Below are 22,095 nucleotides of genomic sequence, written 5' to 3' on the forward strand. Positions count from 1 at the left end.
CTCATTATTAGTTTTTACTCTACAGCAGAAAATGACAGCTGGAATCAGAATGGTTGTTGCAATCAATAGCTTTTGGTTTCCCTTGTTTTTGCAGCCTGGATATGTCATGATAATATCAGTGACAGTAAGATACCCAAACAAATAAATGAATACATTTTAACCACTAGCCGACCAGCCACCGTCATTATACGGCCGCAGGTCGGCTCTCCTGGGCGAGAGCCCGTAGCTATACGTCCGCTCTTCGAGCGGCCACTAGGGGCACGTGCGCGCCCCCCGCTCGCCCCCGACTCCTGTGCGTGTGCCCGGCGGGCTCGATCGCCGCCGGGCTCCCGCGATTGCTCGTTACAGAGCGGGGACCGGGAGCTGTGTGTGTAAACACACAGCCCTCGGTCCTATCAGCAGGGGAAATGCTGATCTTCTGTTCATACAATGTATGAACAGAGGATCAGTGTTTCCCCTAGTGAGGCCACCCCCCCCCACAGTAAGATAACACACAGGGACATACTTAACCCCTTCCCCGCCCCCTAGTGTAAACCCCTTCACTGCCAGTGGCATTTTTATAGTAATCCAATGCATTTTTATAGCACTGATCGCTATAAAAATGTCAATGGTCCCAAAAATGTGTCAAAAGTGTCCGAAGTGTCCGCGATAATGTCGCAGTACCGAAAAAAATCGCTGATCACCGCCATTACTAGTACAAAAAATATATTAATAAAAATGTCATAAAAATACCCCCTATTTTGTAAACGCTATAACTTTTGCGCAAACCAATCAATAAACGCTTATTGCGATTTTTTTTTACGAAAAATATGTAGAAGAATACGTATCGGCCTAAACTAAGGAAAAAAAATGTTTTTTTATATATTTTTGGGGGATATTTATTACAGCAAAAAGTAAAAAATATTCATTTTTTTTTTAAATTGTCGCTCTATTTTTGTTTATAGCGCAAAAAATAAAAACCGCAGAGGTGATCAAATACCACCAAAATAAAGCTCTATTTGTGAGAAAAAAAGGACGCCAATTTTGTTTGGGAGCCACGTCGCACGACCGTGCGATTGTCAGTTAAAGCGTCGCAGTCCCGAATCACAAAAAGTGCTCTGGTCTTTGACCAGCAATATGGTCCGGGGGTTAAGTGGTTAAGCAATGTAGGCCCATTCATAGCACTGATGTACTGGATGTACTTTGATAGATTAGATATGGCTATATATATTGTGCAAATATATAGTATCTGCAGAATATTAATACTGTAGCATTACTCATTTGATTACATTTGTCTGTGAAAAGGAAAGTTGTGTGTCATTTCATAATTACTACAGTAAAACATTTTGTGGGGACAAAAATTTTCTCATTAGCCATATTTGCTTAGAAAATGTTAAATAGTTTATTTGCATTCACAGCTGTTTTTACCATAATAGTACCCACAGGCGAGTGCCTAGGACAGTGGGGTAAAATGGTCAGCATGTAAGAAGGATTTACCTTTGTCCCCTTTATTTTTATTTTTGTCCCCCTTCTGTTGCAATGTTTGCATCACTACCACTGATCTACTGGCAGACTGGATATAGTTAGCGGGTGGAGCTAAAGGAGGAGTAAGTTGGAGGAGTGATGGATAGTCCAATGAGAGAGTTGCAGGGTGATCAACCTTTCATGGGTTTCAACTGTTATTGGTTTCCTTGTTCTTTGTACTGGGCTCTGGTGGGAACAGCATTCTCAGGATCATGCCAGAAGATTGGGTTTATAGACTGCGTTAAGAGGTTTGAAGCCTTTATATTGTGCCTTTTGTACCATGCCATCATTTGGAAGTTGCAATGTTTTCTTATCTGAGAATCTTTACTGTTAAAATGATAAAGATGTGGAACTCCCTTTCACAATTGGTGGTGTCAGAGGGGAGCATTGATCATTTTAAAAAGCTTTTAGATAGGCGTGCTAGTGAACGCAATACAGTATACAGGGACAGGGCCGCTGATAGGGCAGTACAGCCAGCCCTGTCGTACCGGGCCCCGGCCCTATCAGCTCATCAGGGGGGCCCGGACAGCTTTATAGTGCAATTCATTCAAACCCCCAAAATAGTGCTGAATACATGACATTGACATCCTACTGGCTTAGGGAGTGTATAAATATATTTTCCTGGGCCCCTTTAGGTGAACAGAGGGGCTCAGGAGGTGGGCACTGGGGAGGGACTATTTTTCCATTTTCGGGCGGAGGTACACAAACCTGTGCCCAGCCACATGCTCTATAGATCCGGCTGCTCTTCCCTGGTGCTTGGCGGAGTGATCCATACAGTGATTTACCTGCTCTGCTCTCTTTCAAGGACTGATATGAGAGAGCTGACAGGGAGAGAACGGAGAAACTAATCCTAGCGACGGCGGAGGGTAGCGCGGTCTGCATCGGGCAGCACACAGTGAGTGAAGTTTTCACTGTAATCTCAGCAGAATCATCTATATCCTCACAGTGCCTTATGATAATGATTCACACAGCACACAAGGTGCTCTATGGCTCTATCACAGTGTGTCAGATGGCTGTTGTGTGCTGACTTTGTTACTTTATGGGTGTACTGTGTGTTACAGATTATAGCACAGTACAGCCACAGCAAAGTCAGCACACGACAGCATGTGGTACACTGTGATAGAGCACATTGTGTGCTGTGTGAATGAATATCCTAATGCAATAAGACTTCATGCACACAGGAGATTTTAAGAATGCCCCTTCTCTTGGCAGCAGCCTTTTGCCAGAGAAAAACACCTGTGTGCATGAGGTCTAAAGATCACAAGGAACTGTAAGATGTTACTGCACACTTGTGTTTTGGTGGGGGGGTGGTAAATACACACAGCTGAGCTGTGTTTTTACAGCCCTTTAACCACTCCATTTTAAAACAGAGCTGGGGCCATGCAAGCATGTCTTTTTTAACACATATACACATTTCTGGCTGGAGACAGCAGCCAGGAGTGTGTGTATGCTTGTAAAGACAGTTGTCAGGTTTCATGTGCAAGTAATACGAGCAGCTCTGAAACCAGCCGATTACTTCCACATTCATTGCACCATATGTCCCCCCGCAACTTTTGAGGCGGGGTCAGAGGCGGGGCCAAGGGCGGGGTCAAAGGGGGCCCCATCAGGTAGGCTGTACGGGGCCCCATGATTTCTAACAGCGGCCCTGTACAGGGATATGGGAAATGTTTGAAACAAAATAACAAACACACTCATACACCCACCCTCACACAGGTTGAACTGGATGAACTAATGTCTTTATTCAACCTTACCAAGTATTAAATTATGAACAACTTCTGGTTAGATGTGTTGTTTTTCATAAAGGATGCCTATTTTTTCAAGTGTCAGCATTTGAAATAGGTTTGAACAAAGTCAGGCTGCAGGTGGCTGTACAAGTGGTTACGTTCTCATAATACACTGGACTGGTTTTAGTCACAAGGTCCTGAAAAATGTGGTACAAAGTGAAAACCTGGTCAGGTCAAGAGCTAGTGGTGGCTAACTAAGAATAGATCTATCCTTCTGTCAGTAAGAAAAGGACCGACTGATAGCAACACGGGTTAGGTGACCTGGGCCTCCATGACAAATGGGCCTTAGATGTGCAGCCAGACATTGTGAGCACTGGCCTGGAACCACAGGAAAATACAAGGCCTTGCAAGAAAATAAATCCTGACCAATAAAAGGATACTTCTGTGGTCTGAGGGATGGCGTTATGGGGTTTTGAACTCATCATCTGTACACATAGGAGCAGACAGTTGGTGTTCGGGTCCTGGGCTAGGAATGGGCTTAACAACCTGGCCCCTTAGTGACCTATACCTCTAACTTGCTAATGATAGTAGCGTTGTTGGCAGGATTGGCCTCCTGGCATAACATGGCACTTGTTGGGGAGATCCTAAAAGATTATAGAATACACTAAAATTTACTAGAAGCCTCAAGGAAGTGCTGGTACCTAGCTAAATGATTACTGTGCATATTAGGAGTGGAGGGGGCGCTCAGTGGTGTGTCTCGTGTCTTTTTAGCAACATTGGTTGAACTTAATGGAAGAAGGCTAGGGCACAACCAGAAAGGCTTTGAAGGTTGTATTTATTAGGCCCTAGACTGGCGTTGGATACTGGTCTAAGATTTGTGCCACAGAAAGGTTATGCCCTTTGCAACCAGGTGATGTCTGACTCTTTTTTGTCTGAATGTGACCAGGTAACTCCAGCAGTGTCTCCGTGAGCAAGGTGTAGTTTTTGCTGTGCGTTCTTGTCCAACCTGTTTCTGGATCAGGCTGAGCCCCAAGACCTGTGCATTTAGGGTGGATTGTGAAAAGACAACACCTAAGCTGGCAATCCCAGAGATAGTGAGGTCCCCCGGCCTCGATGTGCTAATGCACAATTTCCTCATATCTGCTGGAGCTGAGACAGGGGATCCAGAAGAAGAACGCTGTGGTTAGTGAAGTGTCTGTACAAACTAACTTTGCAGAGGGACCGACTGAGCTGCCTGCACTAGTGGAATGCATAGAGTGCAAGAGTCAGGAGTAATGCACAGTGTGTAAGTCATTGGTGGGTTTAGGAATACATAACGCAGAGTGCAAGGGTCTAGGGTATATAATGTGAAGAGTAAGGCCCCCTTCACATGACAAGCCCGCTCCTCGGATCCGCCTGTCTGTTTTTGAGGCAGATCTGAGTGGGCCACCCTTTGACTCCTATGGACAGGCTGGTGTCAGCGGAGATGTGTCCGTGACACCCGCCTGCCATCTGATCCTCTCAAGACAGTAATATGGTAATAGGTTCAGCCATCCGATCCACTATGCTGTCTGTTTCGTTCGATCTCCCCAAAGGGATTAAGCAGGGCACTGATAGGTCCTTCCCCGCTCAGTGAGCAGAGATGGACCTCCTGCTGAGCTGGTAGACTCCGCTGAGTGGATCTCTCCCCTCCCAAATCACCACCAGAACAATTCCCCTGTCCTTTTTATACAGCACACATTTTTGTTCCCTGCCCCCCACCCTGCCAGGTCATTGTGTCCCCTCGAATGCAATTGTCAGATCTCAAATGTCCCTTCTCCCCAACTCCTCCTTCGGTTGTATGTGATGCATGTCAGAGCCAAAGACTAGTGGAAGATTCCCTCAGCCCTGCTGTGTATTATTGTGACAGGCAGCTGGAATCTCTCCCTGCTGACTTCCTGTCACAGTGGGCAATCGTGGCAACAGGGATCTAAGGCATATGCTTGGTATTAGTGCGCTTCTGCAACAAACAGCAGTGGAGCCAAGTGCCAGATTTTGTTGGAATCCAGGATGGTTGTAGGGTACGCGTTATTGCATTTTTAAATGTAAGTAGTGATGTGCAGCTGTGCTCATGTGCTAACAAAGAGCTTGCTGGTATAAAAAGAGAGCAGAGTGATAGAGAGATGGGCTCATCAGTCTGTGGTTTCTCCTTTTAGGCCGCGTACACACGGTCGGTCCAAACCTATGAGAATGGACCGTTCAGTTTTATAGGTCCAAACCGTCTGTGTGTACGTCCCATCGGTCTTTTGTCCTTTGGACAAAAGTTAGAGAACTTGCTTTAAAATCGGACCAATGGATGCCTTCCCATCGGTCCAAACCGATGGTTAGAACACTAAAGCATCGGTTCAAAACCCACGCATGCTCAGAATCAAGTCGACGCATGCTTGGAAGCATTGAACTTCGTTTTTTTCAGCACGTCGTGTGTTTTACGTCACCTTGTTCTGACCCGATCGGTTTTTGGAACGATGATGTGTACGCACATCAGACCATCAGGCCACTTCATCGGTGAACCGATGAAAACGGTCCGTCGGACCATTCTCATCGGTTTGGACCGACCGCGTGTACGCGGCCTTACTGTCTAGTCACTTAGTCACCTATGTTACTAAACTGCAGCAAAGAAAAATTAGATCCCCTGCACCACCAAACAGGGCTGTGCTGTGTAGTGGAGCCGTGTAAATTTCAGAACTGAATGGACAGAAATACACTATAGACCCTGGCTCATAAATAGTTGGTACATACATATGTATTTCATCTGTATATTTAGGTAATTGTTTAGAGTTTAGCCTTAAACAGTTGGATAAGAATGTTAAATGTTCACAACTATCTACTGCCAATAGAAATCCTTCAATTTGTATTTAGGGATGCCAAAATTCCTACTTGATATTAAAAGAAATGTTTGGTGTTTTCAGGTTAATGAGAAAAAAATCAGTCCACAAATCAGACTAAGTTGTGCATTTCACATTTTTTTATGCATGCAGATTTATCAATCCCCAAACTAATTTTATTGACCACGAATTACAATTGGCTGGATTCCTGAACTGTGTGAATCTCTTTGGATTATTCACATCTAAATGCAAATATTCAGGTAAATCTGACTTTGTGAATTACTGATTCTTCTGATTTGATCTCTAATGTTGGGTCATTAAATAAACAAATATAAGAGAGAAATTTCAATAAACATCAGAAAACCTGTACAGCTAATACTTTTCATTGTTTGCAAATTATAGGTTGATAGGACAACATAAGGTTAATGAAAATTAGTGACATCCTGCTAATAAGGTACAGTGGCAAGTCTATTTGGGTTACATGATTTTCATTAATTCTTCTGGGTGACGGGGGTTGAAGAACGTATGCAGTAAGCTACTTAAATGGGTGGTATAGGTACAATTTTTTCCCCCTAAATAGCTTCCTTTACCTTAGTGCAGTCCTCCTTCACTTACCTCTTCCTTCCATTTTTCTTTAAATGTCCTTATTTCTTCAAAAAAATCCTCACTTCCTGTTCTTCTGTTTGTAACTCCACACAGTAATGCAAGGCTTTCTCCCTGGTGTGGAGTGTCATTCTCGCCCCCTCCCTTGGACTACAGGAGAGTCAGGACGCTCTCTACGTTGCAGATAGAGAAAGGAGCTGTGTGTTAGTCGGCATCCTGACTCTTCTGCTCGCCCCCTCCCCCCTCAAGGGAGGGGGCGGAGCACGACACTCCACACTAGGGAGAAAGCCTTGCATTACGGTGTGTAGTTACAGACAGAAGAACAGGAAGTGAGAATTTCTCAGAAGAAATAAGGACAATTTAAAAGCAAAATCGAAGGATGAGGTAAGTGAAGGAGGACTGCACTAAGGTAAAGAAAGATATTTAGGGAATTTTATTTTACCTTTACAACCCCTTTAATAGAATGGGGACTCTAGGGACCGAGGGTACTACAGTCCCTGTTCATGAAGATGCTGCTGTGTCAAGCTGTGTCATATTAAAGGGGGGTTTAGTGTTTTTGCATCTACTATATTCTTGTATATACTACTTTAAAAACGTCTTTTTATTTTTTATGCATTTTAAATATGCATTAATTGTGAGTTTATATTTACTTTTCTAACCCGTTTGTTGAGCTTTAGTCTCCTTTCTCATGCTTACGGACTGATTTGTTAAAAAAATAAAGTACAGTATGTTGTCCACATAACAAAATAGTTCAATAGTTCATCCCTTTTACTTCCTTTTTCTTACCTAGTCTGACAAACTTTCAATCAGAATGACAGTCTAAAACGCAATATTTTACCTTTAGAAAATCCATAACACTCAGTGAAATTAAAGTACAACACATTTTAAATATGTAATAATAAAACAGAGATTTAATATACGGTAACTAGTAGAACAATATAAAATATTTTTAAACGTATGAACTTTGAAAAAACAGATATACCTCACCCAACACCTTTTTTGTAGATCCTTTCCATACTCATTCACATGGGGAGGGGGCCAGGATCTGGGGGCCAGCTTGTTAAATGGCCTCCAGATTTCAACAAGAACCCTGCCCGCAGCCCCCCTCAACCACTGGCCAGGGTTGTGGGAAGAGGCCCTTATCCCCATAAACAAGGTGCTTGTTTTTTGTTCATTTTTGGTGTGGGGGTTTTCCACGCTGTTTAAAAAAAAAATTAAATTGGTGTGGCGTTCTCCTTAAAATCTGTACCAGACCCAAAGAGGCAGGGACGTTTTTTTCACAATGTGTTATTGCCAGCAGTGTTTTTTTTTTACATTCAGCTGTCAGCGGAGAAAAACTGATAAGTCACCTGTTGTTAAGGCCACGGCTACAAAAAATTTGCATCTGAACTGCATCTAAATAGCAGCTGAACTACTAAACTGTCCCCACTCTACCCAAAACTAAGAATAAGGAAAAAAAATGTGACTGGACATATACTTTAAGTATAGAGCTATTTTGTGTACACTAACATATTTAAGCCTTGTGTATGGTCAAAATTACTATTAAATAAGAATAAAAGTGTTTCCGAACAGTTTTATCATATTCTTTTCTATACAGTAAAACCTTGGTTTGAGAGTAACTTGGTTTGAGATAGTTTTGCAAGACAAGCAAACATTTTTAACCACTTGACAACTGGGCACTTAAACACCCTTAATAACCAGACCAATTTTCAGCTTTCGGTGCTCTCACATTTTGAATGACAATAACTCAGTCATACAACACTGTAACCAAATGAAATTTTTGTCCTTTTTTTCCCACAAATAGAGCTTTCTTTTGGTGGTATTTGATCACCTCTGCGGTTTTTATTTTTTCCGCTAATAATGAAAAAAGAACGAAAATTTTGTAAAAAAATGAATTTTTTTTCATTTCTATTATAAAATTTTGCAAAAAATGAATTTTTCTTCATAAATTTGGCCTAAAATGTATACTGCTACATATCTTTGGTAAAAAAAAAAAAAAAATTGGGTTATTATTTAGTCTGGGTGAAAGTTATAGGGTCTACAAGCTATGGTACCAATTACTGAAAATTGATCAATTTGATCACACCTGAAGTACTGACAGCTTCTCTCATTTCCTGAGACCCTAACATGCCAGAAAAGTACAAATACCCCCCAAATGACCCCTTTTTGGAAAGAAGACATTCCAAGGTATTTAGAAAGAGGCATGGTGAGTTTTTAGAAGTTGTAATTTTTTCCCACAATTCTTTGCAAAATCAAGATTTTTTTTTTTTTTTTTTTTTTTTTCACAAAATGTTCATATTCGCCGGTTATTTCTCACACACAGCATATGCATAACACTAATTACACCCCAAAACACATTCTGCTATTCCTCCCGAGTATGGCGATACCACATGTGTGCGACTTTTACACAGCGTGGCCACATACAGAGGCCCGACATGCAGGGAGCACCATCAGGCGTTCTGGAGCACCGAGACCAATTCTGACATTTCTCTCCTACATGGAAAAATCATCATTTATTTGCTAGAAAATTGCATAGAACCCCAAAACATTATATATGCTTTTTTAGCAAAAACCCTAGAGAATACAATGGCGTTCGTTGCAACTTTTTATCGCGCACGTTATTTTCGCAGCAATTGTTCGAATGCGTTTTTTTGGAAATAAAACGGTTTTGTGCTTTTAAAAAAAAAAAAACATTAAAGTTAGCCCAATGTTTTTGCATAATATGAAAGATGAAGTTACGCCGAGTCAATAGATACCCAACATGTCACCCTTCAATATTGCACACGCTTGTGGAATGGCGCCAAACTTCGCTACTTAAAAATCCCCATAGGCGACGCTTTAAATATTTTTACTGGTTACATCTTTTTAGTTGGAGAAGAGCTCTAGGGCCAAAAGTATTGCTCTTGCTCCAACGTTCGCAGCGATACCTCACATGTGTGGTTTGAACACCGTTTTCATATGTGGGCGGGACTTACGTGTGCGGTCGCTTCTGTATACGAGCACGCAGGAACAGGGGCGCTTTAAAAAAAATATATATTTTTATTGTTCATTTCACTTTATTTATTTTAGTTTGATACGTTTTTCCCCAAAAATAAATGTTTTGATCACTTTTATTCCTATTACAAGGAATGTAAACATCCCTTGTAATAGGAATATAGCATGACAGGTCCTCTTTACAGTGAGATGTGGGGTCAATAAGACCCCACATCTCACCTCTAGGCTGGGAAGCCTGAAAAAAAATAAAAACAAATAAAACGATCCTGGTTTCGATCGTAGCGGTGAGTCAGAAGAGGCACCAGAGGGAGAAGGGAGGGGAGACGTCCCCTTTCGCCTCCCGTAAGAACGATCAAGAGGCGGAACAGCCGCCATGATTGTTCTTACGGTGTAGGGAATCGCCGGCTGAAAAAAATGATATCTGAATGATGCCTGTAGCTGCAGGCATCATTCAGATATCCCTGCACAAAGTCAAGGACGTCATGACGGCCGGCGGGCGGGAAGTGGTTAAAACGCATTTTTTTCCCAGAGTATTTTCTGGGTACTGCAGAGTATTAGCCGGGGTATTGCAGAGTATTGGTGTTGGGGTATTGCAGAGTATTGGTGTTGGGGTATTGCAGAGTATTGGTGTTGGGGTATTGCAGAGTATTGGTGCGGGGGTATTGCCGAGTATTGGTGCGGGGGTATTGCCGAGTATTGGTGCGGGGGTATTGCAGAGTATTGGTGCGGGGGTATTGCAGAGTATTGGTGCGGGGGTATTGCAGAGTATTGGTGCGGGGGTATTGCAGAGTATTGGTGTTGGGGTATTGCAGAGTATTGGTGTTGGGGTATTGCAGAGTATTGGTGTTGGGGTATTGCAGAGTATTGGTGCGGGGGTATTGCAGAGTATTGGTGCGGGGGTATTGCAGAGTATTGGTGCGGGGGTATTGCAGAGTATTGGTGCGGGGGTATTGCAGAGTATTGGTGCGGGGGTATTGCAGAGTAATTGCGCAGAGTAATTGTGCAGGGGTATTGCAGAGTATTGCCGGGGAGTAATGCAGAGTATTGCCGGGGAGTAATGCAGAGTATTGCCGGGGAGTAATGCAGAGTATTGCCGGGGAGTAATGCAGAGTATTGCCGGGGAGTAATGCAGAGTATTGCCGGGGAGTAATGCAGAGTATTGCGCAGGGGGGTATGCAGAGTATTGCGCAGGGGGGTATGCAGAGTATTGCGCAGGGGGTGGTATGCAGAGTATTGCGCAGGGGGTGGTATGCAGAGTATTGCGCAGGGGGTGGTATGCAGAGTATTGCGCAGGGGGTGGTATGCAGAGTATTGCGCAGGGGGTGGTATGCAGAGTATTGCGCAGGGGGTGGTATGCAGAGTATTGCGCAGGGGGGTATGCAGAGTATTGCGCAGGGGGGTATGCAGAGTATTGCGCAGGGGGGTATGCAGAGTATTGCGAAGGGGGGTATGCAGAGTATTGCGCAGGGGAGGTATGCAGAGTATTGCGCAGGGGAGGTATGCAGAGTATTGCGCAGGGGGGTATGCAGAGTATTGCGCAGGGGGGTTTGCAGAGTATTTCGCAGGGGGGGGTATGCAGAGTATTTCGTAGGGGGGGTATGCAGAGTATTGCGCAGGGGGATATGCAGAGTATTGCGCAGGGGGGTATGCAGAGTATTGCGCAGGGGGGGTATGCAGAGTATTGCGCAGGGGGGGTATGCAGAGTATTGCGCAGGGGGGTATGCAGAGTATTGCGCAGGGGGGTATGCAGAGTATTGCGCAGGGGGGTATGCAGAGTATTGCGCAGGGGGTGGTATGCAGAGTATTGCGCAGGGGGTGGTATGCAGAGTATTGCGCAGGGGGTGGTATGCAGAGTATTGCGCAGGGGGTGGTATGCAGAGTATTGCGCAGGGGGGTATGCAGAGTATTGCGCAGGGGGGTATGCAGAGTATTGCGCAGGGGGGTATGCAGAGTATTGCGAAGGGGGGTATGCAGAGTATTGCGCAGGGGAGGTATGCAGAGTATTGCGCAGGGGGGTATGCAGAGTATTGCGCAAGGGGGGTATGCAGAGTATTTCGCAGGGGGGGGGTATGCAGAGTATTTCGTAGGGGGGGTATGCAGAGTATTGCGCAGGGGGGGTATGCAGAGTATTGCGCAGGGGGGGTATGCAGAGTATTGCGCAGGGGGGTATGCAGAGTATTGCGCAGGGGGGTATGCAGAGTATTGCGCAGGGGGGTATGCAGAGTATTGCGCAGGGGGGTATGCAGAGTATTGCCGGGGGTATGCAGAGTATTGTAGGGGAGGTATTGCACAGTGTATTGGACAGTATTGGGGCGGGGGTTTCAGGGATGGCTGAGCAGGGATGGATGGATCTGTGACTGCAATAGTCACAGATCCATCCACAGCGCTGCTGACACCCGCGCTCCCCCTCTCACACTGTACCGCTCGGTACAGAGAGAGGAGGGAGGAACCGGCGTCATCAAAAGACGCCGGTTTGTTTACATGTGATCGCTCCGTCATTGGACGGAGCGATCACATGGTAAACGGCCGCTATCAGCGGCCGTTTACCGCGATTCGTGATCGGCCGGGTCCTCTGGACCCGGCGGTCACGGATGTTCCCGTGTGCGCGTCCCAGGGGACGCGCGGGAGACGGACTCTGGGAGGACGTACATTGACGCCCTCCTAGAGTTAACCACCCGCCCTGTAGACGTATATTGTCTATAGGGCGGTTACCAAGTGGTTAAATAATTTTGACTTGATATACAAGTGATGTCTTGATATACAAGTAGTGCCATGTCACAACTGAGTATACAATAGAAGAGAGGCGCCTCTAAGTGTAGCAATATGGTTACATTTAATGAAGGTACAACATTTAGCAACATATTGTTAGACTTAGAGGCGCCTCTCTTCTCTTTTATACTCTGTAGCTCCTGTTGGATTTTGCTTCTAATCCCCTTGTGGAGGCTTCCATTTGTGGATGGACATTTTATGGTTACACAATCTGTCACATTGCTTTAATCCTTTTATATGGACTATAAACTGAAGGACCTATGAATAAATGGTTGTGGAACGAATCATTTGAGTTTCCATTATTTCTTATGGGGAAATTTGCTTTGATATGCAAGTGCTTTGGATTACAAGCATGTTTCCGGAACAAATTTTGCTCACAATCCAAGGTTTTACTGTATTACCATCTATATAACAAAAATATCTTATTTGATTTTGTGATAAGCATGATGTTAGAGCAGATGCAAACACTAACTTAATAACATTTAGTTTGATAAATCTCTGTGTATCATAGACAGTATTGTAATAAAATACTCTTTTTTTATTTATTGTTGTATCTCAATGCTGTTGATTTTAGGCAGCCCTTTTGCAGCACTTCCTGTCTACATAAATGTATTCCAGCGATGGCTGCTTGCCATTTCTTAGGGCCAGTTTTCTGATGGTAACAGTGGACAATGTTTGAGAATGCATGTTGAAACAATCTCTTGTAGACTGCATTGGAAGACCATGTAACAGGGTGACAACACAGGAGCATGACTAGGAGACAAAGACAGAATGATGTTACCCTATAACAGACAGTGCCTAAACTAGGTTCTTAAAGGGGTTGTAAAGGTTTGTTTTTTATTTTCTAAATAGGTTCCTTTAAGCTAGTGCATTGTTGGTTCACTTACCTTTTCCTTCGATTTCCCTTCTAAATGTTTTTTTTTCTTTGTCTGAATTTCTCACTTCCTGTTTCTCCTCAGTAAGCTTGCCTCCATCATCTGGCTGGGGGTTAGTCAGCCAGAACAGCTTACTGAGGAGGAACAGGAAGAGAGAAATTCAGACAAAGAAAAAAAAACATTTAGAAGGGAAATCAAACGAAAAGGTTAGTGAACCAACAATGCACTAACTTAAAGCGGGGTTCACCCTAAAAAAAAATTCTAACATTACATTCAGCAAACTGCCGACATGAACAGTATGCTGGTCTATTTTTCTCCGTACATACCGTTTAATTGTTATTTTCGCCCAGGCTTCCGGGTTCTGATTCCCGTGGGACTGGGCGTTCCTATTGAAAGCTTAGCTGATTGACGTCTGGTGAAAATCTTCCCATGGAGCATAAAGCGCGTCACCAGTTTTCCGTAAATAGCCAACCTCCCAGTCAGTTCTATATGGTGCCTGCGCAGTCAGCTCTACACGGCGGGTGCAGGTGCCGTATAGCGCCGACTCGCAGGTCGGCTATTTACGCAAAACTGGTGACGCGCTTTATGCGCCATGGGAAGATTTTTCACCAGACGTCAATCAGCTAAGCTTTCAATAGGAACGCCCAGTCCCGCGGGAATCAGAACCTGGAAGCCTGGGCGAAAATAACAATTAAACGGTATGTACGGAGAAAAAAAAAAAGAGCAGCATACTGTTCATGTCGGCAGTATGCTGGATGTAATGTTAGAATTTTTTTTTAGGGTGAACCCCGCTTTAAAGGAACTTATTTAGAAAATAAAGAACTAACCTTTACAACCCCTTTAATTGCAGAAAAAGTATTTTAATGAATGCTGCAGATGTAAAATGCTGATAAATTATTTTAAGACTTACATTAACAAGGTAAAGCTTTTATGATATTTAAGTGATTGAGTTTACATATAGCATACTTCAATAAATAATTTATAAACACAATTGTATAGGGCCAGTGACATTGAATGACATTGCTGCTTGCTTTTTATGTAATCTTGCTGACAAAGGGCATGACTTAGTGAAGAATATATATATATATATATATATATATATATATATATATATATATATATATATATATATATATATATATATTTTTCAATAACAGCAAAAACTTTCCTGATCTGAATATAAACATTCCAAGATCAGCATTACCATTGCCAGCAGCAATAAACTGTGCATGTCATTGTGCAGCATATCAATTAACTCTAATGGAACAGAAATAGAAATGACATGACTCATACTTTGCATGGCTGTGTAGTGGAGGCATTGTCCATCACAAATATGAGGAATTTATTTTCTGCCAATTAGAAGTGAAATTACAAGCTACTTGTAATAAAGTAAAAGGTGCCTGTTGAATGGAACAAAGGATATTTCCTGGGGAGAATATTTCATGCAAACAAATCTCTTGCAAACCTAACACAATTGATTGAAAGTGTTGATTTGTCATAGAAAGTAGAGATTATTGGTTGAAATGTGGAAGGTAGAAACATTTCTTCTGCCAACAGGGAATTGCTCTACAATTTAGGGCTTGATCACACAGCCTGAATGCTAAACGCTTATGTCGCGTACACACGACCGTTATTTATGTCATGTAAAAAAACGATGTTTTTCTCAACGTGATTCCTCTCAAGTCTGCCTTGCATACACACGATCGTGATGAAGAATGCTCGAGCAAAGCGCGGTGACGTACAACACGTACGACGGCACTATAAAGGGGAAGTTCCATTCGAATGGCGCCACCCTTTGGGCTGATTATGCTAATTTCCCGTCTCATAACTTGCTTCTGAGCATGCGCGTTTTTCCCCCCTCGTTAAAGCGTACACACGACCATTTTTCACGATGAGAAAAACAACGACGTAAAAAACAACGAGAAAAATAGAGCAGGCTCTAAATTTTTAATGCCCATTTTTCATCGTCGAGAAAAATGCTCTGGGGCCTTTTTTGTAATGACCAATTTAAAAAATGGCATTTTTCTCGTCATGAAAAACGGTTGTGTGTACGCAGCGGCCAGTTTTTGAATGCAGTGAAGGGACAGTGTGATGTGTGATTCTGAACATCAGACTGTTTACTTTTTTTTTTTACTTTATTTAAAGTGCATAAAGTGACACTTTGTTCATATTTTGGAAAAGCAGCATGGGGTGTTGTACTGCTGTGCAGTGACTGCCAGCCCAATCCAAGCTAGCACATAGATTTGTCAACGTTGTGCAACTAAAACTTCTGTTGTTAATGCAAATTTGTATAAATATTTTTTTTTTGCTGGCTAGCTAGCAAGTGTGCTGGCAACTATGTTTAGCTTGCTGTGTTCAAAGCCCTTCCATATGCACCTTACCAGTGGTGCCCCCCCCCCCAATACATGTGCCCAGCCCCTAATCTCCATGCAGAGCACTGAATTTCAATTGGGTTTTGTTTTTTTGGAGGCACATGATTAGAGTCTGAGGCTTTAATTGGCTTAAAAAAAGGGTGGGCTCGGGATGTAGAGCACTGCACCCTGAGCCCACCCAGTTGTGTGATAGTAGCATATTAATATTCGCTATTGTGTTCCTGATTTTCCTCCCGGCCAATTAGGAAGTGGGTCCTGAGACCCGATTAGCTGGGAGTCTTAGGACTCCCGGAAAATTGGATTTAGGGCCCACTTCCTGTTTGGCCAGGAGGGGAAGCAACGTCTGCTCCGCCAAGAGGAGAAGCCCCGGCTCTTCTCTCAGCTGGAGCGAGGAGCAGCAGCACTACCCCTTGTTCTCTATCCTCGTCATCTCTTAAGGTAAGGCCGACTTCCCGTCTGTCTCCTGCAGGGGGGGTGGCAGCAGTGCAAGTGAGGGGGGAGGTTTGTTTGCCGCCCCCTCCAAAATATTGAGCACCAGCCGCCACTGCACCTAACTCTGAAACCTAATTAAACATTTATGACAGTTGCTATTTTTATCTTCCTTTAAAAATATATTTAGGTGATAAAAAAAGTAGAATAAGGTTTTGTAATACGTAATGACAACATAAACTTTTCTAATAATCACAACAGTAAGTTATTGGCGAACACAATAGAGTATCTAATCATGACAATCTTCTACCAGTCATAAGGAAATTCCGATTCTCTCCATTTTTACTACAGCAAGAGGTTACTAACTGCATTCTTCTTTAAATTACATTTTCAATAATCCATATCGGATAAAAACATATTTTTCTTTTAATAATAAAAATATAACAATTGCTGCTTAATCAAATGTGAAATATTTTCTGTCTTTGTTTTAACAGGAAAACATTGAAAACATCAGCAATGGAGGACCACAGCTTGTTTTTAATGGACGAGTGTAGAACAATTTTGTATGATGCATAATGACCAATTCAATTTATACAAGAAGAAGAGAAGAGTTGTGGAACAATGTTTCTAAATTATCCAACAATGTATCCATATATCGCAGCATATTGCCATCCACTAACTGCAACCTACAAGAAGCATTGGTGTATAATACCAAAAAAGACTTGTAACAAGGTTAAACATGTGTTCTTTCTGGAAATAGGAGACACTGAAAATTATGCACAAAGCTATTATTAAGCATGCTACTTTGGAAAGCACAAGGCTTCTAGAGATATATTTTGAATCTCTTTCACACCAACATGTTCACACACAATACAGCGAGCTGAGTAAGTTTGTGTTTCCTTCACATTCTGATCCAACCTCAAGAGAAAGTAGTATGTACTGTATGTATTACGCTGTACCAGCATAATTCCAATTCTTAAATCATTTGACATGCCTTAACGAGTGTGTAAACCCAACATTTCATATTCCTGATATGTGCCTGCTGTGCCATGTATTTGTATGCAAAATGATCATGTTCTCTTTGTATTGTTTCCTTTGTGTGAAATTCCTGGTGTTTCTGCCAGAACCTCTGCTTTCCTGTTAAACTGACCACACCAAGCAGGAGAACACATTGTGGTCAGCTCTCTAGCTGTGCTGAGAACTGAGCCTGCTCTCCTCCAATGATCAGAACCCCCCCCCCCCCCCCCTCACAGCCTTTCAATGGAATATCAGTGTACTGTTGCTTCTCCTCCTTCAGGCTCTTATGCAGCTGAGAACAGAGGGAATGTGCTCACTTGTGAAAAGGGGAAACAAATGTATTTATAATGTTTTTATATCTTCTAGACACAAATATTTTGCCTTTCATTTCTATTTAAAACTGAATGGGTGGTTTTAAAAGGTAATCATTTAAAATCACTTAGGACCAATGGTACCTTTCCAGCAATATTTACTGTGTAGCCCCACCCAGAGGCACACAGCCATTGCCCAAAAAAGGTCCCCTCCAGGTCCTCCACTTACTGCGAATGCATGTCTTGGTCTGGCCTGTAGCTATCCAAAAAATTAATATTGTCGCAGTGTCTTCATGCAAACCTGTAGGAATTTTTAAATGAACATTGTTGCATCAGAAGAGGCCTGTGCACATGCTGCCCCTGAAAAATGTTGCATTTAGCGAACAATAACCAAACCTCTTATGGTTGCGCTTCGGCTTGTTCCTTTCTGTGCTCTCTTCATTTCCCTAGTGGCCAGTAGGGCTGTCCGTCATACTTTGCATCTACTAGGAAAGAAAGTAGAGCGGTAAGGGAAGTTGCAGTGTGAACATGAGAGATCTGGTCAGTGTTTTGCAGAATATTCTGTCCAGGATTTTTGGCTCACCATCGAACAACCTGGACTTGCCTGCATAATCAATGCAGTGTCAGTTTGAGGTGATTATGTAATTATGCAGCCAACTCCAAATGCCTACCCTTTAATGTACATCTACAGCTCCTATATAACAGTTTAAACAAGTACCAAATCCAGTTACTACGTGATGCACAAGCCTAATGAAAAATGATGTGCAAGCCTCATAAAGTGAATACAAAACTTCCTTTGCCTTCCCTGACTGAGACAAATCTTCCGTCATTTATGTCTTTACACATTTCCTCCACATGTCTCATTGCAGTCTACAGTGGGAGGGTTTCACCAGCATAGTTTATGCTGCCAATCTAGAAAGTGGGGCACCAGGTATATAATGACAAACTGTCGCTGATAGCCACACCCCTGCAACACCTTTTCATTCCACTATAGAGCAACCAGGCACAGCTGCGCCCAAGGTTTAGGAGTGTGTCTACGGGAATGTTTCACCATTCTTCCAGAAGAGCATTTGTGAGGTAGGGCACATATGTGTATGAGAAGGCCTGGCTCACAGTCTCTGCTCTAATTCATCCTAAAGGTGTTCTATTGGGTTGAGGTCAGGACTCTATGTAGGCCAATAATGTTGTAAACTGGAGGGACCATCCCCAAACTGTTCCCACGAAGTTGGGAGCATGTGCAAAATGTCTTCATATGCTGATGCCTTAAGAGTTCCCTTCACTAGAAATAAGGGACCAAGCCCAACCTCCTGAAAAAAAAAACACACCATAATCACCCCCTCCACCAAATGATTTTGGCTAGTGCAAAAAGCAAGGTCCACAAAGACATGGATGAGTGAGTTTGGAGTGGAGGAACTTGACTGACCTCAATCTGAAAGAATACCTTTGGGATGAATCAGAGCCTGCAAGCCAGGCCTTCTCATCCACATTAGTGCCTGACCTCACAAATGCGCTTCTGAAAGGTCAAACATTCCCATAGACACACTCCTTAACCTTGTGGACAGCCTTCCCAAAAAATTTGAAGTGGTTATAGCTGCAAAGGGTGGGCCACCCTAATATTGAATCCTACGAACTAAGACTGGGGTTCCATTAAAGTTCATGTGCGTGTAAAGGCAGGTGTCCCAATACTTTTGGTAATATAGTGTATATATTAGCATCTTGAAAAAACAGTGTAGACATTAGAAGTCAGTTACCCAATCATGTCTATGGGGAGCACTAGACACCGGCTGACAGTTTTTCGGGTGAAAACTTAAATCAGACAGGTAACTGTATCTATTTCCTCCTCTTCGGGTTGCCATTGGCAATAACATAAATACTTAGCCAGGAGTATTTTTGTTTAGTTACATAGGGCCAGATTCACAGAAAAAGTACGCCGGAGTATCTGCTGATACCCCGGCGTACTTTCAAATTTGCCGCGTCGTATCTTTATTTGTAATTCACAAACAAAGATACGACGGCTTTTGGCTAAGATCCGACAGGCGTACGGCTTCGTACGCCTTCGGATCTTAGATGCAATACTTCGGCGACCGCGGGGTGGAGTTCGCGTAGTTTTCCGCGTTGGGTATGCAAATTAGCTGTTTACGGCGATCCACGCAGGTATGCGCGTTCGTCGCATTCTCTTACGTCGTCGCTAGTCAGTTTTTCCCGTCGCAAACTTACGCCTGCTATTTCATGGCTTAGATTTAGACCAGCCATGTTAAAGTATGGCCGTCGTTCCCGAATCGAATTTCAAATTTATTTATTTTTTGCGTAAGACGTCAAAAAACACGTCGGGGCGCCGTAATTTCACGCAAAGCATAGCGGGAAATTTCCTAACGGAGCATGCGCAGAACGTTCGGCGCGGGAACGCGCCTAATTTAAATGGTACACGCCCCATTTGAATTAGGCGGGCTTGCGCCGAACGCATTTACGTTACACCGCCGCAAGTTTACAGGCAAGTGCTTTGTGAATCAAGCACTTGCGCTGAAAATTTGCGGCAGTGTAACGTAAACGAGATATGTTACGCCACAGCGCAGGTACCTGAATCTGGCCCATAGTTACATGCTTGGAGAATGAGTTGTCAGAGGGATTAGAATGCTATACATCCCCAAAACTAGTTACATATTCCCCTTCCCCTATCCATGTTAGGGTACCACTTCAATTCCTTTGTCCCAGGCTGTTTATAGGGCTCAGCTTCATTCTTATTTAGCAAAAAATAGCCTCCACCCATCCTGTTAGTGCTAGTGGACATCACCTAATGTCAACAGAAGGGGAGCCTGTTCTGTACAGCATTGGCCAGATAATCCACGACCTCCACAAGGATACAGGAATTTATTTGAAGAATAACACAGCATTATGGTTACCTCAGATATCAAAAGGCTACCATGCGTGTCTGCTCTGAACAAAGATATAGCATGCTTATCTATCACTCATCTGAAAATTAAAGTGGAAGGTTGGTATTTAGATTGTGTAGGCAAATTAAGTTGCAGTCTCACATTTATGGCCAATTTGGGCCCCAAACTATGCAAAATGAATATTATTAATAAATTGCAAAATACCAAAACAAATAAAAGTCTACAAAAATGTTATTTCTAAAGGGTGAAAGTGTGGTGTAGAAATGCATCTAGTATACTTAGTAGCTTGGTATGGTCAGTTCAGATGATTAAATATAGGAAGAAGGATGATTATGGTAGCCTGTGATTACTGCTTGGTACAGTCAATTCAGGGCAATAAGTGTAAGTTGTGGTCCACAGTTGTCAAAGAAGCAAGCAGTTTTTATCATTTGAACTGATATAAAATTTTGCCTTGCACCTTAGTATTATTTAACCACTTAATAATTTGCAAAACAATTTTCAAACAACTCCACATTAACATGGCACCATTGTAGAAAAGATTGGCATAAGCAAGTAGAAGTAGCTAACAAATATATTTATGTGCACGCACATAACACCCTTTTCTACAATTTGATAGGCTGTAACATGAAACAAATATAATGAATATAAAGGCAAAATAATAAAAAAAAATCTACAAGAACCAGTGTAAAAATGATAAATAATGTATATATATGTACAATTTATGAATGAGGTATTGTATGTTTTATAAGTTATAATATTGCAGCTATAGATCAAATGTGTTTCTTGATCTGCTGGTTTAAACATTTTGTTAACAAAGCAATACTGAGCATTGAATGAATTTTAAGGAGAGATATAATAAACTAGACTTTAAATATTGTATATATATAGTGTGTTCTCCTTGCTTTCCTGCTTTTTAAACTCCTAAGCCTCGTACACACGATCAGACTTTCATTGGACAAATCCGTAGATTTTTGTCTGAAGGGCGTTGTCCGTGAACTTGGTATGCATACACATGACAGAACTTTTTCAGTCAACAAACAGGAACGTAGTGACGTACTAGACGTACTATGTGGTTTTTCAGCTCTTTAGCGCCACCCTTTGGTCAACTTCTGCTAATGTTGTCTTATGGTTAGCATTGCTTCCGAGCATGCGTGTTTGTACTTTGGATTTTATCCCAACGGATTTGTGTACACACGATTGGATGATCCGACGTAACACATTTGTTGTCGGACAATTTGAGAGCATGCACAGCCAACATTTGTTGTCGGAAATTCCGACAACAATTATCCGATGGAACATACAGACGGTCAAATTATCCGACAAAACACATTCGTCGGACAATATCCGATTGTGTGTACGGGCCTTTAGAAGGGCTTTGCCAGCAGTCTATCCCCTTCTTCTTTCTGTCATGACCACTGCGGTCCCATTTACCTTCCTCTCTGAGTTTGCTATACTTGTAGAAACCTACATTTCTTTTGTGGCTGTAGTTAATTTTTAGTTGAAATCCCAAAGGTAAGTATGTTGTAAGTAATTTGCATACCAGTGTGCTCCTGTACACATGAGCATATATCAAACACTGATTTTTTTTCCTTTTGAGTGTTGTTATGTATAGGGTTATATAGTGTGTTACTCACGCGCTACCACTTTAAATATCGTATATACTCGAGTATAAGCTACGTTTTTCAGCTGTTCAGTACCTGAATTCTTGCCAGGCGTCCATTTTTTTAAAAGTCGGGGCTTCCTCCTGGTGTTCCATTCTGTGAT

At 42.6% G+C, this 22,095-nt stretch overlaps 1 protein-coding gene across 4 annotated transcripts in view; it reads left to right on the forward strand.

The window, feature by feature from the left end:
- Positions 1-17,348, forward strand: part of TMEM196 (transmembrane protein 196) — an 82,766-nt gene extending 65,418 nt beyond the window's left edge. For 2 of the 4 annotated variants that reach the window (XM_040352822.1, XM_040352823.1), the window contains exon 4: positions 16,607-17,348. In XM_040352822.1, the coding sequence (XP_040208756.1) occupies positions 16,607-16,666 (60 nt within the window). In that variant the 3' untranslated portion in view covers positions 16,667-17,348. Of the gene's footprint in view, positions 1-6,223; positions 6,331-6,472; positions 6,525-16,606 lie in introns of all 4 variants that reach the window. The other 2 variants (XR_005749393.1, XM_040352824.1) reach the window with 2 other exon arrangements.
- The last annotated feature ends 4,747 nt before the right edge of the window (positions 17,349-22,095 follow it).

The sequence above is a fragment of the Rana temporaria genome, chromosome 5, assembly GCF_905171775.1.
Source record: "Rana temporaria chromosome 5, aRanTem1.1, whole genome shotgun sequence".
Lineage (NCBI taxonomy): Eukaryota > Metazoa > Chordata > Amphibia > Anura > Ranidae > Rana > Rana temporaria.